Raw genomic sequence first — 18,727 nt, 5'->3', positions numbered from 1 at the left:
AAGGAGAGACACACATGAGAGGACAATTCAATCCAAATGTACTCAGGTTATCCTGAAGGACGTTAAAAGTGAAGGTTGTAACAAGACTGATTTGTTCAGGTAGGGGAAGACAGTATCTTTCACTGGTCATGTCATTAAGATCCAAAAACCCCAGGCTAATCACACAACTACAGGCACAGGGGGAGGCCATTCGGCCCATTGTATCTGCTACACAGTTTGTTAATAATGCAGGGACATGGGTTCAAATCCCACCACAGCAGAATTAAATTTCATGAATAACATCTGAAATTTAAAGCTAGTCTCAGTAGTGGCGACCATGAGAACTATTATCCGTTGCCATTTAAAAAACCATCTGGTTTATCTGGCAATGATTAGGGAAACAAATCAGCTGGTCTGGTCCACATGGGTCTCCAGACCCACAACAACGTGGCTGACTCTTAACTGCTGTTGGAAATGACTGAACAAGCCGCTCTGCCCAGCAGCAATTTGGGATGGACAACAAATATTGGCCTTGCCAGTGCTGCCCACATCCTGTGAAAGAATAAAGTGAACAGCTAATAGAACCTATTAGCAGTTTCTATTATCTGCAAAAGCCAACCTGTGATTTTATATAAATTAAAACAGTTAAATGTCAAGCTTGCAATTTCATTGCCTTTATCAGCCTCCTATTTTAAACTAATTAACTTGGATTTACATAGCACCTTTGGTACGAAAACATTCAAGTACTCTTGACGCATAGTCATTGTTGTAAATACAACAGCACTGTGTACAGCAACCTTCCACAATGTGATCATAACTACATCATTTGTTTAAAGTTTAAACATCAGACAGGATTATGTCACCTATATTTCTTCAAAACAGGAAAATGGAGCTCCAGCTTAAGAGATATGTACTGTCCCTTTCTTTTTCTATACATCTTTCTCTGTCTCCCTCTCTCTGTCTCTTTGTGTCTCACTCTCTTTCATCACCTTTGTGCCTTTTCTCTCTCACCACCTCTGTGTTTATCTCTCTCTCTATCGGTCTCTCTGCCTCTCTATCTCTCTCTCTGTGTCTCTATCTCTGTGCATCTTTCGTTGCATCTCTGTTTCTCTCTGCCTCTGTGTCTTACTCTCTCTTTCTCTCACCACCCCTCTGTGTCTCTCTACTACTGTGTGTCTCTCTTTCTCTATCGCTGCGTGTGTGTCTCTGTGTGTGACCCTGCCTCTTTCTCTCTCTCTGTGTCTCTTTCCCGGTGTCTCTCTGAACAGAGGCTCAGAATACTGCGGCAAGTAAATCACCTCAAAGCCTGTCCATTGACCACAAGGCACAAGTCGGGAGTGTGTTGGAATACTCCCTACTTGTCTGAGTGAATGCAGCTCCAACACAGTGGCTCAGTGGTTAGCACTGCTCCCTCACAGTGCCAGGGTCCTGGTTCAATTCCAGCCTTGGGTGAATGTCTGTGTGGAGTTTGCACATTCTCCCTGTCTCCTCTGCATGCTCTGGTTTCCTCCCACAATCCAAAGGTGTGCAAGCCAGGCGAACTGACCATGCTAAATTGCCCATAGTGTCAGGTGCATTAGTTAGGGGTAAATATAGGGTAGGGGAATGGGTCTGGGTGGGTTAGTCTTTGGAGGGTTGATGTGGACTTGTTGGGCTGAACAACCCGCTTCCTTACTGTAGGGAATCTAATCTAAATGCTGAAGAATCTTGACACCGTTGTGAACAAAGTGGTCTACTTGATGACAGCACGCTCCCAAACAACTACTCCCCCCAATGCCATTGCTCAGTAACAATAGAGTATACCACCTACAAGATGCACTGTAGAAATTCACCAAAGCTATTTAGGCACCTATTCATGCAATTCAAACACCATCCTGACTTGGAAATATATCATCGTTACCTCAGTGTTGCTGGGTAAATATGCTGGAACTCCCTCCCTACCAGCATTGTGGGGATATCTACACCAAATGGACTGCAGCAGTTCAAAATGGCAACTGGGAACTGGCCCAAATGCTTTTGGTGAGACCAAGCTGAAATACCCTGTGTAACCACAGCCTCCATACTTTAGGTATTAAAGATAATTTTCTAATCAATTAATCTGTTCAGAGATGTTATTATACACTTCTAGACCATGTCAGACTCAAATCCTCTGTCAGAGGTAGCGACACTACCACAGCACCTGTCTCTGTAAGGAATGGATTATAGATACTATGACGTCCTAGGGTCATGGAAGGCTACATCACAGAAAAAGGCCTTTCAGCCCACTGTGTCAGTGTCAGTCACAAACTACTACCTCACTATTCTAATCCCACTTAGCCCATAGCCTTGTGTGTCTTGGCATTTAAGATGTACATCTGAATTCTTCTTCAATGTTATGAGGATTTATGCCTCTCCCTCCCTCACAGGCAGTGAGTTGCGGACTTCCATCATCCTCTGGTTAAAACATTTCTGCTCACTTCCCCTCTAAATCTTCTGCCTCTTATCTCAATGTATGCTCCCTGGTCAATGATCTCTCCATGAAGGGGAAGCTACACCCCTTACAGCTTTACACATCCCAATCATGTCCCTTCCCAATATCCTCTGCTCCAAGGAAAACACCACCAGTCTGTGCAATCTTTCTCCATAATTGGAAGTCTGCAACCCTGGGCACCATCCTGGTAAACCTTCTCTGCACGCTTCAGTCCAGTACTCCAGTCACACCCCTCCTATGATGTGGGTTCCAGAACTGCACACAGTACTCCAGCTATGGCCTAACTAAGGTTTTGTGCAGTTGTTCAGATGTGTTATGACAACCTCTGGAGCTTGAACGTGAACCTAAGCCTCCTGGGCCAGAGGTAGAGACTTTACCACTGTGCCAAAAGAGCCCCCGTAAGGAATTAGATACTTGCCCTGGAGCATGGAAAAACAAAATTTTGCAAAATTGTTTCCCAGGCTGAGTAAATTGGGTCTATCTGCTCTAGAGAGGAAATCTCATTGAAATGCAAACAATTCTGAAGGGGCTTGACAGAGTGAACACTGAGAGGTTGTTACCCCTGACTGGGAAATCTTGAAAAACAGAGATGTGGTCAGGGCTTCAGATCAGCATTGAGTTGAGAAGAAATGTCTTCGCCCAAAAGGTTGTGAATGTTTCCAATCCGTACCTCAGCGGCCGGTGGTTGCTCCAGCAATGGAACCATCCCATTTAAGGTTGGAAGGGACTTTTGTCATTTCAGGGATTCAAGGAATGTTGGGATGGAGGGGACGCAGAGCAGGTGGGTTGAAGACAAGCAAGTGACATTGGAGGTAAGTAGAGACTGCACTGAATGATGGAGAGGATTGGAAAGGCCAAATGGTCTACTCCTGCCTTTATTTATTATGAGCTTAAGAAAAACAAGTTCATTGGAATCATTATCACATCTGGTAGCACTGGAACTTGATTATTGCTGGGAAAAGATACACGTTATACTGTGGAATACTGTGTCCAGTTCTGGTCGCCCTATTATAGGAAAGATGTGGATGCTTTGAGAGGGTTCAGAGGAGGTTTACCAGGATGCTGCCTGGAATGGAGGGCTTATCTTATGAAGAGAGGTTGACTGAGCTCGGACTTTTTTCATTGGAAAAAAGAAGGAAGAGAGCGGACCTAATTGAGGTGTACAAGATAATGAGAGGCATAGGTAGAGTTGATAGCCAGAGACTATTTCCCAGGGCAGAAATTGTTAACACGAGGGGTCATAGTTTTAAGCTGTTTGGCGGAAAGTATAGAGGGAATGTCAGAGGCGGGTTCTTTATGCAGAGAGTTGTGAGAGCATGGAATGCGTTGCCAGCAGCAGTTGTGGGAGCGAGGTCATTGGGGATATTTAAGAGACTGCTGGACATGCATATGGGGGTCACAGAAATTTGAGGGTTTGTACATTAGGTTTACGTTACATGAGGATCAATGGTCGGCACAACATCGTGGGCTGAAGGGCCTGTTCTGTGCTGTACTGGTCTATGTTATTGAAGCTTTTCAGCTCGAGCTCATCAGGATGGCATGGTGGCAGAAAGGCTAGTACTGTAACCAAAGGAACCAGGATGCAGGTTTGATTCCAGCCTTGGGTGACCGTCTGTGTGGAGTTTGCACATTCTCCCTGGGTCTTCCTCCGGGTGTTCTGGTTTCATTCCACAGTCCAAGGGTGTTCAGGTTAGGTGGATTGGTAATGGGAAACACAGGGATAGGGTGGGGTGCTTTTTGGAAGATCAGTGTGGACTGAATGGCCTGCTTCCACGCTGTAGGAGATTTACAAGTCTAGGACACTATGCAAAACTACCAGCATCAAGAAGAAGAATAGTTGATTCTGTATGAGTAGAGAGTGCTAATTGGTTATTAAGTGCCTCAGAAACTCACGTGACTGTTTAAGAGATTTTGCTGTTTGAAATTAGTCACCACATTCTGTACACTGTAAAAGGGATAGACTATCCTTTAAAATTACATTTGTGTGTGTAAAATACTTTGGGATTAGTATTGTGCTATAGAAATTCAGGTTTGCATTTTGGATAAGTAGTGAATTCTTCTGTCCCCCATGGGATGTACCTGATGGAGTATCACAACGTAACTACATTTACTGGACTCTGCAATCATTCTTAAGAGAAATTACACAAGCACAAGAAGTGGTTAGATAAAGGCTTTTACCTGTGGTGCCAATTCCCCATTGGTGATTATTTTGGCAATTAAACTCCACTTCCGGTTACAAGTTGTGTTGTGGATCATTTTCTTTCTGAGAAGGTCTCCCACTGAAATGTATGCAAATCCATAATGCTTGGCAATCTTCAGGCTCTGAGTACCCTTCCCACTGCCCGGACCACCTGAACAGCAACAGATGAGTGTATTAACAAAGAAATAATTGCATTTATATAGGGTCTCAATCTGTCACTACACACAGAATAAAGATCTGTTTAGACTGTAACTGGAATATTGTATCTAGTTCTTGACACTAGACTTGAGGAAGGATAGGAGATGCTTAGGAGATTTTGCAATGAGCCTGGGGATAGCGAGTTTGGAGAAGATTTACAGCTCAGGTCGAGGTTGTGGATGTAGGTTTGCTCGCTGAGCTGGAAGGTTCGGTTTTGTTACCTAGTATGATGACCGAAATATCTGAAACATCGTCATTGAGCCTCCAGATAAAGCATTGGTGGTATGGCTCGCTTTTTATTTATGTGTTTAGGATTCCTTGCGTTGGTAACATCATTTCCTGTGGTGATGTCATTTCCTGTTCTTTTTCTCAGGGGGTGGCAAATGGGATCGAAGTCAATGTGTTTGTTGATAGAGTTCCGGTTGGAATGCCATGCTTCGAGGAATTCTTGTGCATGTCTCTCTTTGGCTTGTCCTAGGATGGATGTGTTGTCCCAGTCCAAGTAGTGTCCTTCCTCATCTGTATGTAAAGGTACTAGTGAAAGTGGGTCATGTCTTTCTGTAGCTAGTTGATGTTCATATATCCTGGTGGCTAGTTTCCTGCCTGTTTATCCAACATAGTGTTTATTACAGTTCTTGCAAGGTATTTTGTAAATGACATTAGTTTTGCTTGTTGTCTGTATAGGTTCCTTCAAGTTCATTAGCTGCTGTTTTAGCGTATTGGTGGATTTCTATGCTACCATGATGTCAAGGGATCTGAGTAGTCTGGCAGTCATTTCTGAGATGTCTTTGATGTAAGGCTTGGGTTTCTGGACGTGTTTTGGGGAATTTCAAACCAGCATCTACAGTAAAACAATACATACTGGCCAAATGCTGAACTACAGAAGCAATCATGGAGGTTCCTGATGAAGGACTTATGCCTGAAACATTGATTCTCCAGGTCCTTGGATGTTGCCTGACCTGCTGTGCTTTTCCATCACTGTGTTCTCAACTACAGAAACAATCGTCCCAAAATTCACAAACTAAGCTGCATTGGAACATCATTTCAATAAACCACCACACATTGTAATACAGAGGAACTATGAAGAGCAGAGAAAAATCAACTATACAGTGTATTCAAAAAGAATGGGTACTAAATGAACACAGCCTGCTGATTTCTCAGCGACAAACCCAAACAAGCAGACAAAATGCGTTATTTACAAAAACCGTGGAAGAACTGTAACAAACACTACATTGGACAAACAGGCAGGATACATGAACATCAACTAGCTACAGAAAGATATGACTCACTTTCACTAGTACCTTTACATACAGATGAGGAAGGACACCACTTGGACTGGGACAACACATCCATCCTAGGACAAGCCAAATAGACACACACACCAGAATTCCTCGAAGCATGGTATTCCAACAGGAACTCTATCAACAAACACATTGACTTGGATCCCATTTACTAACCCCTTAGAAAAAGAACAAGAAATGTCATCACCACAGGAAATGACATCACAAACCCAAGGAAACCTAAACACAAATAAAAAGCTGACCATACTGCCAGTGCTTCATCTGGAGGCTCACTGATGATGTTTCAGACATTTCATCACCATACTAGGTATCGAAATGTCTGAAACCGAACCATCCATCTCAGTGAGCAAACCTACATCCAGAATCTCAACCTAAGCTACAAATCTTCCCAAAACTTGCTATCCCAATCACCGTTGCAAAATCTCCTCAACATCTCCTACCCTTCCCAAAGTCTAGTGTCAAGAAGTAGATACAATATTCCACTTATAGTCTAACCAGATATTTACCCTGAGATAGTGACAGATCAAGACCATCAGTGCTTTATCCGGAGGCTCACTGATGATGTTACCTAAAATGATGATGAAACATCTGAAACCATACCTTCTAGCACAGCGAGCAAACCAGGGGATGGGAATGTTTTAACTATTTAACAACAGGGTGTCATGGTGGTTCAGTGGTCAGCACTGCTGCCTCACAGGGACCTGGGTTAGATTCCAGCCTTGGGTGACCATGTGTGTGGAATGTGCACGTTTTTCCTGTGTGGGTTTCCTCTGGGTGCTCTGGCCTCCTCCTACAGTCAAGCCAGTGGGTCTGGGTAGGATGCTCTTCAGAGGGTCAGAGTGGACTCAATGGACTGAATGGCCTGCTTCCACACTGTAGGGATTCTATCCTTCTAACATGAAGTTAGAAACGTTGTGGATTCCTCTTGGAGCAAGGAGTTTAAGGGTGTTCTGACAGAGGAGCATAAGACAGTGACAGATTTTGACAAAGAATTTCCCATTAACCAATGATACAAAGACGAGGGAGCACAATTTTCCAGCTTTGAGCAAATGATGTAAGAAGGGTTACTGTAGTGATTGAGTATTAATAAACCGGAGCTTTTCCCATGAGGATGCTGGACATGAAGATGATCTATTTTATCAAAATGAAACTGGATGAGCATTTGAAGGGAAATAAACTGCATTACTTATTCTTGACTGAGAATGCAGACATCCACTAGACTGTGGGGTTAGCTGCACCCCAGGGAAAACAACCTTTCATTGACAACGCTGGCTGTTCAAACTCTCAATCTTTTTTTATACAGGAAAAAGAGTTTCAAGTGCTAATAGTTTCTGCTATTGGTATTTAAAGTGACTTGATGAATAGTGTTTTAATGACATAATGAATTTTTTTTTAAATAAAGCAGAAAGCTATGAATAAATCTTGTTTTTAAAGCTTTAATACTCTGCTGTCACTATTCAACTTCAGTGCCATTCAAACAAAATAAGTTAATCTTTGCTCTGTTCCAGAACCTGTTCTGCTCAGTACTCTTACCAAAAAACTCTTCAACTATTGACCTGTAGAAACCACACAGCTGCTGAAGTATTTTTTAACCCCTCTCCCTCAGAAATAGACTCTTCAAACAAATAACTGGCCTGCAATGCTAACAGATTCCATGTTAATTGAAATAACTTCAGGAAGGTTGGTACTCCGTCACCAAGTCACCCTTTATTTACACATTCATAGTGCAGAGGAAACTCGATTATCCAAAAACCAATTATCCAAAAATTGGATTATCCAAAGGAGATCTTGAGGTCCCGATGGAAACTTTACATCAAAGATGTGTTTCCAACAGTGATCGCATCTTTTGTGTACAGTGATTAAACAGGCATGGTCTCCAAATGACTGTCTGCCCACCCTCACTCTCTCCCCACACTACACAGTAGTTCTACACAGGGGTGTACCCTAACCCCACCACCCCTTCCCCGGATAATCTCTCCAACATTGTCCTGTACAGGGCAAAGGTGGAACCTGTCAAACATTTGCAATAATCAGGTGTGTGTGCGCGCTATTTGGAGACTTGCCCCACAAAGGCAACTCCAGCAGTCTAGTCGTTGGTGTCTAGTCTAGCTGCACTGGAGAGGGGGTGAGTGTCTATGGGATTGGGGGATGGGCAGGGGCAAAGGGCAGTGTTGCATGGTGTTGGGGATGGGGGCAGTGTTGAACAGGGTTGGGGCAGGTGTTGCACAGGGTCGGGAGTAGTGGGGTGGTGCTGCACGGTGTTGGGGTCGGGTCCATGTTGGACAGGGTTGGAGGCGGTGGGGAGTGGGGCCGGTGTTGGGGATGGGGAGGCGGTGTTGGATGGGGTGGTGGTTGCAGGTGGGGAATATTGGGGGCGGGGGAGCAGGATCGGTGTTGGGGGCAGGGAGGCGGTGCTGGATGGGGTGGTGGTTGTGGGTGGGGGGGGTGTTGGGGGCAGGAAAGTGGTGTTGGATGGGGTGATGGTTGCGGGTGGGGGGTTTGGGGGCGGGGGAGCGGGATCGGTGTTGGGGGCAGGGAGGCGGTGTTGGAAGGGGTGATGGTTGCGGGTGGGGGATGTTGGAGACGGGGGACCGGGGTCGGTGTTGGGGGCAGGGAGGCAGTGTTGGATGGGGTGGTGGTTGTGGGTGGAGGGTGTTGGGGACGGGGGAGCGGGATCGGTGTTGGGGGCAGGGAGGCGGTGTTGGAAGGGGTGGTGGTTGTGGGTGGAGGGTGTTGGGGACGGGGGAGCGGGATCGGTGTTGGGGGCAGGGAGGCAGTGTTGGATGGGGTGGTGGTTGTGGGTGTGGGGTGTTGGGGACGGGGGAGCGGGGTTGGTGTTGGGGGCGGGGGTGTTGCACAGGAGCTGGGTGCGTGGGGGAGGGGGTTGGGGGAAGGGGCGGGGCCTCGTGCACGGTATCCTGTTGCAGTCTCCTAAATGAGGAGCAGACTTTAAAAACTCCGAGCCCCAGAGGAAAGGCATTTGACCAATTAAGCGGATAATCGATTATCCAAACGAAATAGTGCCCACCCATCACATTCGGATAATCGAGGTTCCCCTGTACATGATACTGATCCAGCTAGCTCAGAGCCTGCTGCTACAGTGAACAGAACCTCTGACACTCCTTTTTCTATCTGTCAGCCAGGGCTCCCTGATTGGACCAGGTTAACAGCCCCAACCAGGGAACTCATATTCTCTGAGATCAACCTGGCTGACCTCATTACAATCACTACATTAATTAGTATCTTTTATCAGGATCTACTTTTAATTTTTGTATCTGCGTTTTAATAATATCACTTTTTAATTAAATAATTTACAGTAAATTTTCACAATAACTCAATCTTCGTCTTGTTTAAAACAAAAGTTTTGCAGCTGGTTTGTTATAAATGGAAATACTCAAAAGATAAAACAAAAGGTGAACTAAACAAAGTTTTGAAACTCAGTTCATGGAACGCACTGAAGGCATAACTGGTGTAGTTGTTACATGTGGGATATGAGTGCTACTAACTAGGACTTACTCCCCATGGGGAGGTGATGGTCCAGTGGTGTTATCACACACCTGTTAATCCATAGATCTAAATAATATTCCAGGGACCTGGGTTCATGTCCAACAGTGGAATTTATATTCGTTAAAAATCTGAAATTAAATGTCTAATGGTGACCAGGAATTGATGATCAGTGGGAAAAAAAGCATTGTTTGGTTCACTAATATCTATCGGGAAGGAGATCGGTCATCCATACCTGGCCTCCAGACCCACAGCAATGTGGTTGGCTTTTAACTGCCCTCTGGGCAATAAATGCTGGGCTGGCCTGTGATGTCCTCATCCCATGAATGAATGCTATAGAACTTGGTGGTGAGCCACCCTCATGAACTGCTGCATTCTCTGGGGAGAGTGGACTCATTGTCGTCTCATTCCTTTACGTTGCTTTGGAGGGCTCTGATGTATCTGAGGCTCTAGCTGGGACCATAACAGAGGGCAGTAAAGAGTCAGCCATGTTGCTGTGGGTCTGGAGTCACATGCAGACCAGATTGGGTAAGAACGGCAGATCTCCAACCTTAAAGGACACTAGTGAATGAGACAGACTTTCACACCACTAGCCACCATTACTGAAAGTAGCTTTTTAATTCCAGATTTATTAATGGAATTTAGACCTGACTGTCTTGTGAACTTCTGACCCCAGAGCATGAGTTGGGGCATCTGGGTCTTTCGTGACATTACCATTAAACAGCCAGCTCCCCTTTCACTCCCCGTGATCTGATAACTCCCCAGCGTTACCTATGAGCAGTATGATCCAAGGGCGGGGTTTGCTTGGGTCAAACACTGTGTACTCCTCGATGAGCTCAGCAGTTTCACACAGGTCGGTGTCACTCTCGATGGAGAACTGATGGATGGGAGGCAGTCGGTCATAGCGTCGATAAGGAAAGCTGGGAGTGTCGGGCAGAACTGCAAACAGAACAGCAGGAATAGACACAGGAATACGTCTGTACGTCTGTATCAGTCAATTAATCAGGTTTCTGACATTTAATAATCCTTTCAGCTCTTTGATCTCTTTCCTCCCCCTTTCAAACACAAGACGGAGCTAACATTCAGAAAGCTCTCTGATGTGTTCGATTGTGACCTTTGATGAATCTTGTTTTTGCTCGCATTCTGACATGTCATCATTCTGGTGTGTCAGCCTCACTCTGTCGATGTAGCTTCGCCTGATTGAGGGGGCTGTGGGATCAAACCCCACTCCAAAACCTTGAACACAAGCCAGTCAATGGGAATTCTTTGCTCTTCAGAGAGTGGGTTAAACAGGTGGGGCTTTTAACGTCTCCAGAAGGGTGCACGAGGACAGTTTTTCCAAAAGGCCGCATCTTTGAGAGGGCATTGCTTCTTCAGCACTGCACAGAACTCTCCACCCTGGATTATGAGGCTGAGGTCCCTGGACTGCAGCCTGAACACTTGAGCAGGGAGTTGGTATCCCAATGCATCGTTACTGACACAAGAGGGGGACACAGATTTGAATGATACTTTTATAAATGAGCTGTCCCATCCTCCTCTCTGGGGAAGTTGCCAAATCCCAAGTAAATTGGACGTGATACTTTCACACCCCTGGAAGTGGGTGGTATGGAAGGAGCAGACCCCTTACCGTTCCTAAAGAGTGATCTCCTGCTCTGGCAACCGTTCAGAGGAGGCAAAGTTCTCTTCTCCTGGGCCAGAAAGGTGTCCCATTGCACTCTGTTGGATCCTCCCAGCTCTTTCACTTTCCTCAGGCAACTGTCCAAGTAGTCAACAGGGTCGTCGGGTCTGTAGTACATTAGCCCTGAGAGCAGGCTCTACAGAGAAGGAAAGAGAAGGTGCCATTGAAGTTTCATCAGTGACATTGGGATGCACCCTGGCAAATATTGGCCAGCTGTGGTGAGAGGACCTTTACTATACAGGCCATTCGCCCCATCAATGCCAGCCCTCTGATCAGCACTCCCGAGGGCAAGCAGTCCCATCACCCTACTTGTGCCCTGTATGCTTATTTTGGGGTGAATGGGGTCAAAGGTTATGGGGAGAAAGCAGGATTAGGTTACTGAGTTGGACAATCAGCCACGATCATGGCGAATGGAGGAGCAGGCTCAAAGGGCCGAATGGCCTCCTCCTGCTCCTGTATTGTATGTTTCCATGTTTGCTCAAGTTTCTATTCAATTTGGTTTTGCAGGAAAAACAAAACTCCCTGGTCACTTCCTCAGCAGTGACTCTGAGCGATTACCACTTTCTGCATAAAAAAGGTTCTTCCTCAGACCTCACTCCACATCACTTCAATAATACCTCAATCGGTGTCTCAGGGGAACAGCTTTCTTGTGTCTCTCATGTCTAAGGGTAAAAAATGAGGTCTGCAGATGCTGGAGATCACAGCTGAAAATGTGTTGCTGGTTAAAGCACAGCAAGTTAGGCAGCATCCAAGGAACAGGAAATTCGACGTTTCGGGCATAAGCCCTTCATCAGGAATGATGAATTTCCTGATGAAGGGCTTATGTCCGAAACGTCGAATCTCTCATGTCTAAACCTGTCATCATCTCATACACCCCAGTCTCCACTGGAGAACAATTCTAGCTTCTCCAACTTAACTTTGTAGTGAAAATTCCCTCAACCCTGGGCCCATTCTAGTGAACCTCCTCTACAGCTTCAAGGACCATCACACCCTTGCTCGAAGTATGGTGACTGGAATTAGAAACAAATTTAGAAGACATCAGGATGGGTAGATGAATAGGAAAGGGGATGTGGGCCAAGTTCTGGCAAATGGGACTAGATTAGAATACCTGGTCAGCATGGACCTGTTGGACAGGAAGGGTCTGTTTTGGTGCTGTATGATTCTATGACTCAATCACTCCCAACCAGAGCTTTCTAAAGGTTGAAAATTACTTCCCCATTTTTGGACTTAGTACCTGCGTTTTATCACAGGACTCAACAGCGAGTGTATAAAACACCTGTCCCAATGGTATATCAATTATAATAATTCTCTCTCTTCCCCTCCTTATATGATCCTTGTATTTAAGTGACTTCTATTTTGACATTTTATTTTGGAGATAACTGGAACAGTGTAATGCAAGAACAAGGAGGAGACATGCTTCTCTGTCCCAGTGCCAGATCCTGCATTAATGTTGCTCCAGTGCCCAGACAGAGAAATATCAAACTGGGTCTGAGTCTGCAACATGAAGAGGAAAAGCAAAAATGGATGCACTTTCTGAGACGTGACAGCCTTTCTTGCATCTACAGAAAGGAAGAGGAAAGACACTGAAAAGACGTTAGGGCTGCTTGTTCCCAGGGGGCTTAGTAACCTAGTTAATAACATCAGTAACTCAGATAATATCATTAATAACCCAGTTGATTTCATCAATAACCCAATGGATATCATCAGTAACCCAAAGGATATCATCCAACAGATATCATCAATAACCCAATGGATATCATCGATTACCCAATGGATATCATCAGTAACCCAATGGATATCATCAGTAACCCAATGGATATCATCAGTAACCCAATGGATATCATCAATCACCCAATGGATATCATCAATAACCCAGCTATTAGCATTCTGCTGACCTGCCCCTCTTTAAAGAGTTTGTGTAGGACAGATGGAGGCCATTCAGCTCCTTGTGCCAGTTCCAGCTTTTTGAATAAACTCTCCAATTAGTTCCACTCCCCTGAAAAAGAAAATCAGCCAACCAACAGAACCAATCTGGGCAGCACAGTGGCTAAGTGGTTAGCACTGCTGCCTCACAGCACCAGGAACCCGGGTTTGATTCCACCCTTGGGTGACTGGCTGTGTGGAGTTTTCATATTCGCCCCATGTCTGCCTGGATTTCCTCTGGGTATTCCAGTTTCCTTACACAGTCCAAAGATGTGCAGGTTAGGTGGATTGGCCATACTAAATTGCTCCATAGTGTCCAGGGATCTGTTAGTTAGGTGGATTAGCCGTGGGGAATGCATGGTTGCAAGGACAGGATAGGTGGGTATGTCTGGTTGGGATGATCTTTGGAGGGTCACTGTGGACTCAATGGGTTGAATGGCCTCTTTCTGCACTACAGGGTTTCTATGAGATTGTAACCCTATCCTTCATCAGCTCCCATGGATACTATATTGGCAAAATAGAATGTACTGAAATAATCCAATCTTCCTCCTTCCCATAGCCAGCAATCTTTTTCTTCATCATGTATACATCCAACTCCTTCTTGGAAGTTTCTGTGGAATCTGCCTCTATGCTTTCAGGCTGTGCCTTTCAGATCACAGTTTGCTACTTAGAAATACAAAACTCCTAAGTTTCCCTTTGCTTCCATTCCCAGTGCCTATAATTAAGCCAGAGCCCTCTGTCTGGCCAGTGGGACTGATCTCATATCTTAAACGATAAAGGTGAAGTCATCATAGTCTCACCCAACCACAGGGACGCTCTCTCATTGGAAACATACAATTGATGGTGGTTTAACCCAAAGGTCACCATGGGTCAGGGAAAGGGAAGGTGTTGGAATGAAATGTTCTTCATCACAGCATCAAGGCAAAAACAATGACTGCAGATGCTGGAAACCAGATTCTGGATTAGTAGTGCTGGAAGAGCGCAGCAGTTCAGGCGGCATCCGAGGAGCAGGAAAATCAACATTTCGGGCAAAAGCCCTTCATCAGGGTTTTTGCCTAAAATGTTGATTTTCCTGCTCCTCGGATGCTGCCTGAACTGCTGTGCTTTTCCAGCACAGCTAATCCAGATTCCTGACAGCATCAGCCAGTGCAGAAATTGAATCCACACTGCTGGCCTCACACACCAGCTGCTCAGAAAACTGGGCTAACTGCTACCAAAAACACTGCAAATTTCAAACTCCTCTATTACAACTCCCCAGCCAACATCCCTGCTCCAAACAGAAGAAACCCGGTGTATAAAATATTATTGTTATTCTCAGATCAGTGTGTCCTAGATCGACTTCTAATTGGTTTATCGATTTGCAGACGGTTAGAAGACTGAAGCCTATTTGTGAAGGATACACTGAGATTGGAATGTTTATTGCTTGCCAAAAAATCCACACCTCCGCTCTGCCGAGTGCATACTGCCTCTTCTTTACAGACACATCCAAGTCCTCATTTAGGAAAAACCAAAGTAACCGAGAATGGAAACAAAGGGACAACAGAAAGGGGACAGTCCCTTAGGCGCGTTGTAACTCAAATCAAAATTTTAAACAAAAAACTTACATTTTAAATCAAAACGTCGAGAAAATAATGCATCTCCTGCACCTTTGTAGCCCACCTGTTTCAAGAAAGACTTTATACACAACAAAATATAATTAAACGATCAATACCCAACACTTAAGTGCTCTCTATTTCCCCAGCTGCTGCAGTGTTTACCTTTATTACTTTCAATGACTACGTACTTAGAGTCAACCCACAAAACCTATTGACACAGATATTGATACAGGTATGGGAGAAGGGATGCAGTCAGAGTTATTTTAATGTTGTAACCCTATTTTCAACCTGCAATGCCTGCCCTCAGGCATTCCACTCTGGCAATGCAGAATGCAGTGGATTATCTTGTCCTTTCACGGCTATAAATATTTAGCTGAAAGTTACCAAATATCCGTAATACACAGATGGGATAGGAAGAAAGATTTCTGTACTTGTTGTTCTTCTCTGTGTCCTACACCTGCACACACACGACATGGCTGGTGAGGAATAAATAAGCACTACCCCTGGTTGCTGATAGTGTGGGGGTGTGTAAAAGAAGAAAAACAAAAGGGAAAAATATAACCTGAAGAAAAAAACAATACGCAGATTGGCAGGAGAGCTTAATCAGTGAAATTTGATTATATTACGGGTTGTACAAATAGACACTCAAGTTGATGTGGTAATGCAAATGTCGCTTTTATTTCAGACATCTGGTACAATTGCCCAGTGACACACTTTCAGATAATTTCTTGCTTTAATGAAATAATGAGGGAGGCAGGCTGCAAATCCAAGGTTTAAGATGAGAAAGTGTGGGTCAGTACGAGAGGCCCAGGGTGCAGATTGGAGGGCATGGGGAGGCATTTTCCTCTTGATGATGCAATATTGGTGTTGCATTACATAGAGACATTAAAACATAGTATAGGGAAGCTGTTAATTTAAAAAGGTACAGAAATTATTCACAAGGATAATGCTGGGGTTGGAGGACTTGAGCTATAGGGAGAAGCTGAATTGACTGGGGTTGTTTTCCCTGGAGTGTCGAAGGCTGAGGGATAACCTTATAGAGATTTACAAAATCATGAGTGGCACAGATAGGGTAAATAGGTAAGGTATTTTCTCTGTGGTGGGGGGTCCAGAACTAGAGAGCATAGGTTTAAGGTGAGAGGAGAAAGATTTAAAAGGGACCTAAGGAGCAACTTTTTCATGCAGAGGGTGGTGTGTGTATGGAATGAGCTGCCAGGGGAAGTGGTGGAGGCTGGTACAATTGCAACATTTAAAAGGCATCTGGATGGGTACATGAATAGGAAAAGTTTATAAGTATATGCCGGCAAATGGGGCTAGATTAATTCAGGATATCTGGTCAGCATGGATCAGTTGGACTGAAGGGTCTGCGCTGTACAGCTCTATGACTCCATGAGAAGGCCATTCAACCTCTTGAGTCTCCTCCACCATTCAATACGATTGTGGCTGACCATCCAACTCACTGCCCGTTCCCACTTTCTCCCCATTCCTTTAGCCATAGGGTTGGGGAGAGACAGTTTCAGGGAGAAAAGATGATATTCCCCAATGTTAGTTTTGTTAGTTTCAAAGCCTGAACTTCCAATGGAAGTAATTGACCTTAAATTCCAGTAACACTATGGATTAATGAAGAAATCTTGCAGCTTGTTTCTGAGGTAGAAGTTTCAGGTTCAAGTCCCATGTCAGGCCTTGTTGGCCACAGTAGGGAAATGGTCCTGTCTCAAGCAGGTTGACAAACAGTCTGTTAATCCTTCCAATACTTTCCTGCTAGTCCCCAAAGGGAAATCAAAGCATGTGAGAACTAACACTGACCAATGACCAACTAACACTGACCAATGAATACTTTAAATAGAATGTCAGCATTTGCACTGAGTTCCTACTGATTCTGGGTTTTATTCCTTCAGTTTATAAAATGGCACATCATGAACATATCAGTATTCTGAAAGTCGGTTGCTGCTCCTTTGCTCATTGCCTCTCTTCTTCATGCCTGCAGTAAAAGTTCATGCAGTATAGTATACAGCACTGACATATGGGGAGATATTTCTGTGACATTCTGGCCCTTCAGTGAGGATCGTTACACAGAACAGCACTTGTCAGGCCCTACTGAACGAATCTTCAATGAAGGCGGCAGTAAAATAGGGTGGCTGGAATTAATAACAAAATGTCAACATTTTGGCAGTCTCTTAGCTTCATTTTGAAATATCTGCTGCCATTCCCCACCTGAAGACGACTTTCAACACAGCTAGGGCAGAGAAGCAGCTCCGGTGTCCATGCTGGCCAGGGTGGGGAACAAACCAAGTGCATCAACTTAAGCTACACTGACTGTCCAGGAAACCAGCTCTCCCCCACAGTGCAAGTTGTCTTTTACATGCACATTGTAGTCTGGGCCTCTGACTCAATGGTGAAGACTCTAATTTTCCATTCAAATCATGTGACTGGCAAAATCATGTGACAGACACAATCACGTGACTGGGTGGGAACATCTCCGATTCTCACTGCCTACTATCGGAAGGTTTTACGGATTGACAATCAACTTGTTTGGCCACGTCCTCAATGCCCAAACCCATAATCATCAGGGCTTGGAGTGGGACTAGAACACAGAGTGGCGGGCGGCACGGTGGCACAGTGGTTAGCACTGCTGCCTCACAGCGTCAGAGACCTGGGTTCAATTCCCGACTCAGGCGACTGACTGTGTGGAGTTTGCACGTTCTCCCGGTGTCTGTGTGGGTTTCCTCCGGTTGCTCCAGTTTCCTCCCACAGTCCAAAGCTGTGCGAGTCAGGTGAATTGGCCATGCTAAATTGCCCGTAGTGTTAGGTAAGGGGTAAATGTAGGGGTATGGATGTTGCGCTTCGGCGGGTCGGTGTGGACTTGTTGGGCCGAAGGGCCTGTTTCCACACTGTAGGTAATCTAATCAGAGTCTGGCCTAGAGGGAAGGATGCTACACATTGCGCCACGAGGTACCAGGGAATCACCGTTATTGGGAAAAGACAGGTAGGTGGAGTTGGGATCAGCCATGTTCTCATTGAATGGTGGACAGGACCTAATGGGCTGAATGGCCTCTGCTTCTGTTTTCTCCCCTGGTTCACTCTAATTCCATGCTGCAGCTCGGTTGTTGCATCCTAAGATTATTCTCCCTCCCAGGATCTAGTTTTTCTTTTATCTGTGTGATTGACGAGGCTACTTCCAGTTTTGAGAATTTCATTGACCTCCAGGCTCAGCAGCTAGCTAGGAGAGAGTTTGCCATTCCCCTCTGTCTGAAGAAGTGGGACATCACTCTGAGTAGCCTGGCTTTTATTTTATTGATCACCCTTATCCTGGACTTCACTCGGCAGAGGAAATTGCTTCTGTCGAAGTCATCAAGTCATTTAAACACGATAACACACTTTGTATGAAATCATCTCTTCCAACTTTCTGCTTCCCTGCTCTCAATATTAATCATGAGCTTATGATCTTCTTGGTAATAGTTACAGTCATAGAGTCATAGAGATGTGCAGCACAGAAACGGACCCTTTGGTCCAACTTGTCCATGCTGACCAGATATCTTAACCTAATCTAGTCCCATATGTCAGCACTTGGTTACATCCCTCAATCCGTCTTATTCATATACCCATCCAGGTTCCTTTTAAATGTTATAATTGTACCAGCCTCTACCACTTCCTCTGGCAGCTCATTCCATACATACACCACCCTCAGTGTTAAAAAGTTGCCCCTTAGGTCCTTTTTATATCTTTCCCCTCTAACCTTAAATCTACGCCCTCTAGTTTTGGGTTCTCGCAACCCAGGGAAAATACTTTCTCCCTCATGATTTTGTAAACCTCTATAAGATCGCCCCTCAGCCTCTGACACTCCAGGGAAAACAGCTCCGGTCTAATCAGCCTGTCCCT

General features: G+C 45.0%; 1 protein-coding gene across 2 annotated transcripts in view; it reads right to left on the bottom strand.

The window, feature by feature from the left end:
* The window catches only part of ak5 (adenylate kinase 5), an 87,540-nt gene that overhangs the window by 50,422 nt on the left and 18,391 nt on the right, over positions 1 to 18,727 (bottom strand). For both annotated transcript variants that reach the window (XM_060829990.1, XM_060829989.1), the window contains exons 2-4: positions 11,280 to 11,466; positions 10,424 to 10,591; positions 4,628 to 4,800 (exon numbers count right to left, since the gene is read on the bottom strand). In XM_060829990.1, the coding sequence (XP_060685973.1) occupies positions 4,628 to 4,800; positions 10,424 to 10,591; positions 11,280 to 11,448 (510 nt within the window). In that variant the 5' untranslated portion in view covers positions 11,449 to 11,466. The remainder of the gene's footprint in view (positions 1 to 4,627; positions 4,801 to 10,423; positions 10,592 to 11,279; positions 11,467 to 18,727) is intronic.

This window comes from Hemiscyllium ocellatum, chromosome 9 (assembly GCF_020745735.1).
Source record: "Hemiscyllium ocellatum isolate sHemOce1 chromosome 9, sHemOce1.pat.X.cur, whole genome shotgun sequence".
NCBI classification, from domain to species: domain Eukaryota; kingdom Metazoa; phylum Chordata; class Chondrichthyes; order Orectolobiformes; family Hemiscylliidae; genus Hemiscyllium; species Hemiscyllium ocellatum.
This window is presented reverse-complemented; position numbering and strand designations above follow the sequence as displayed.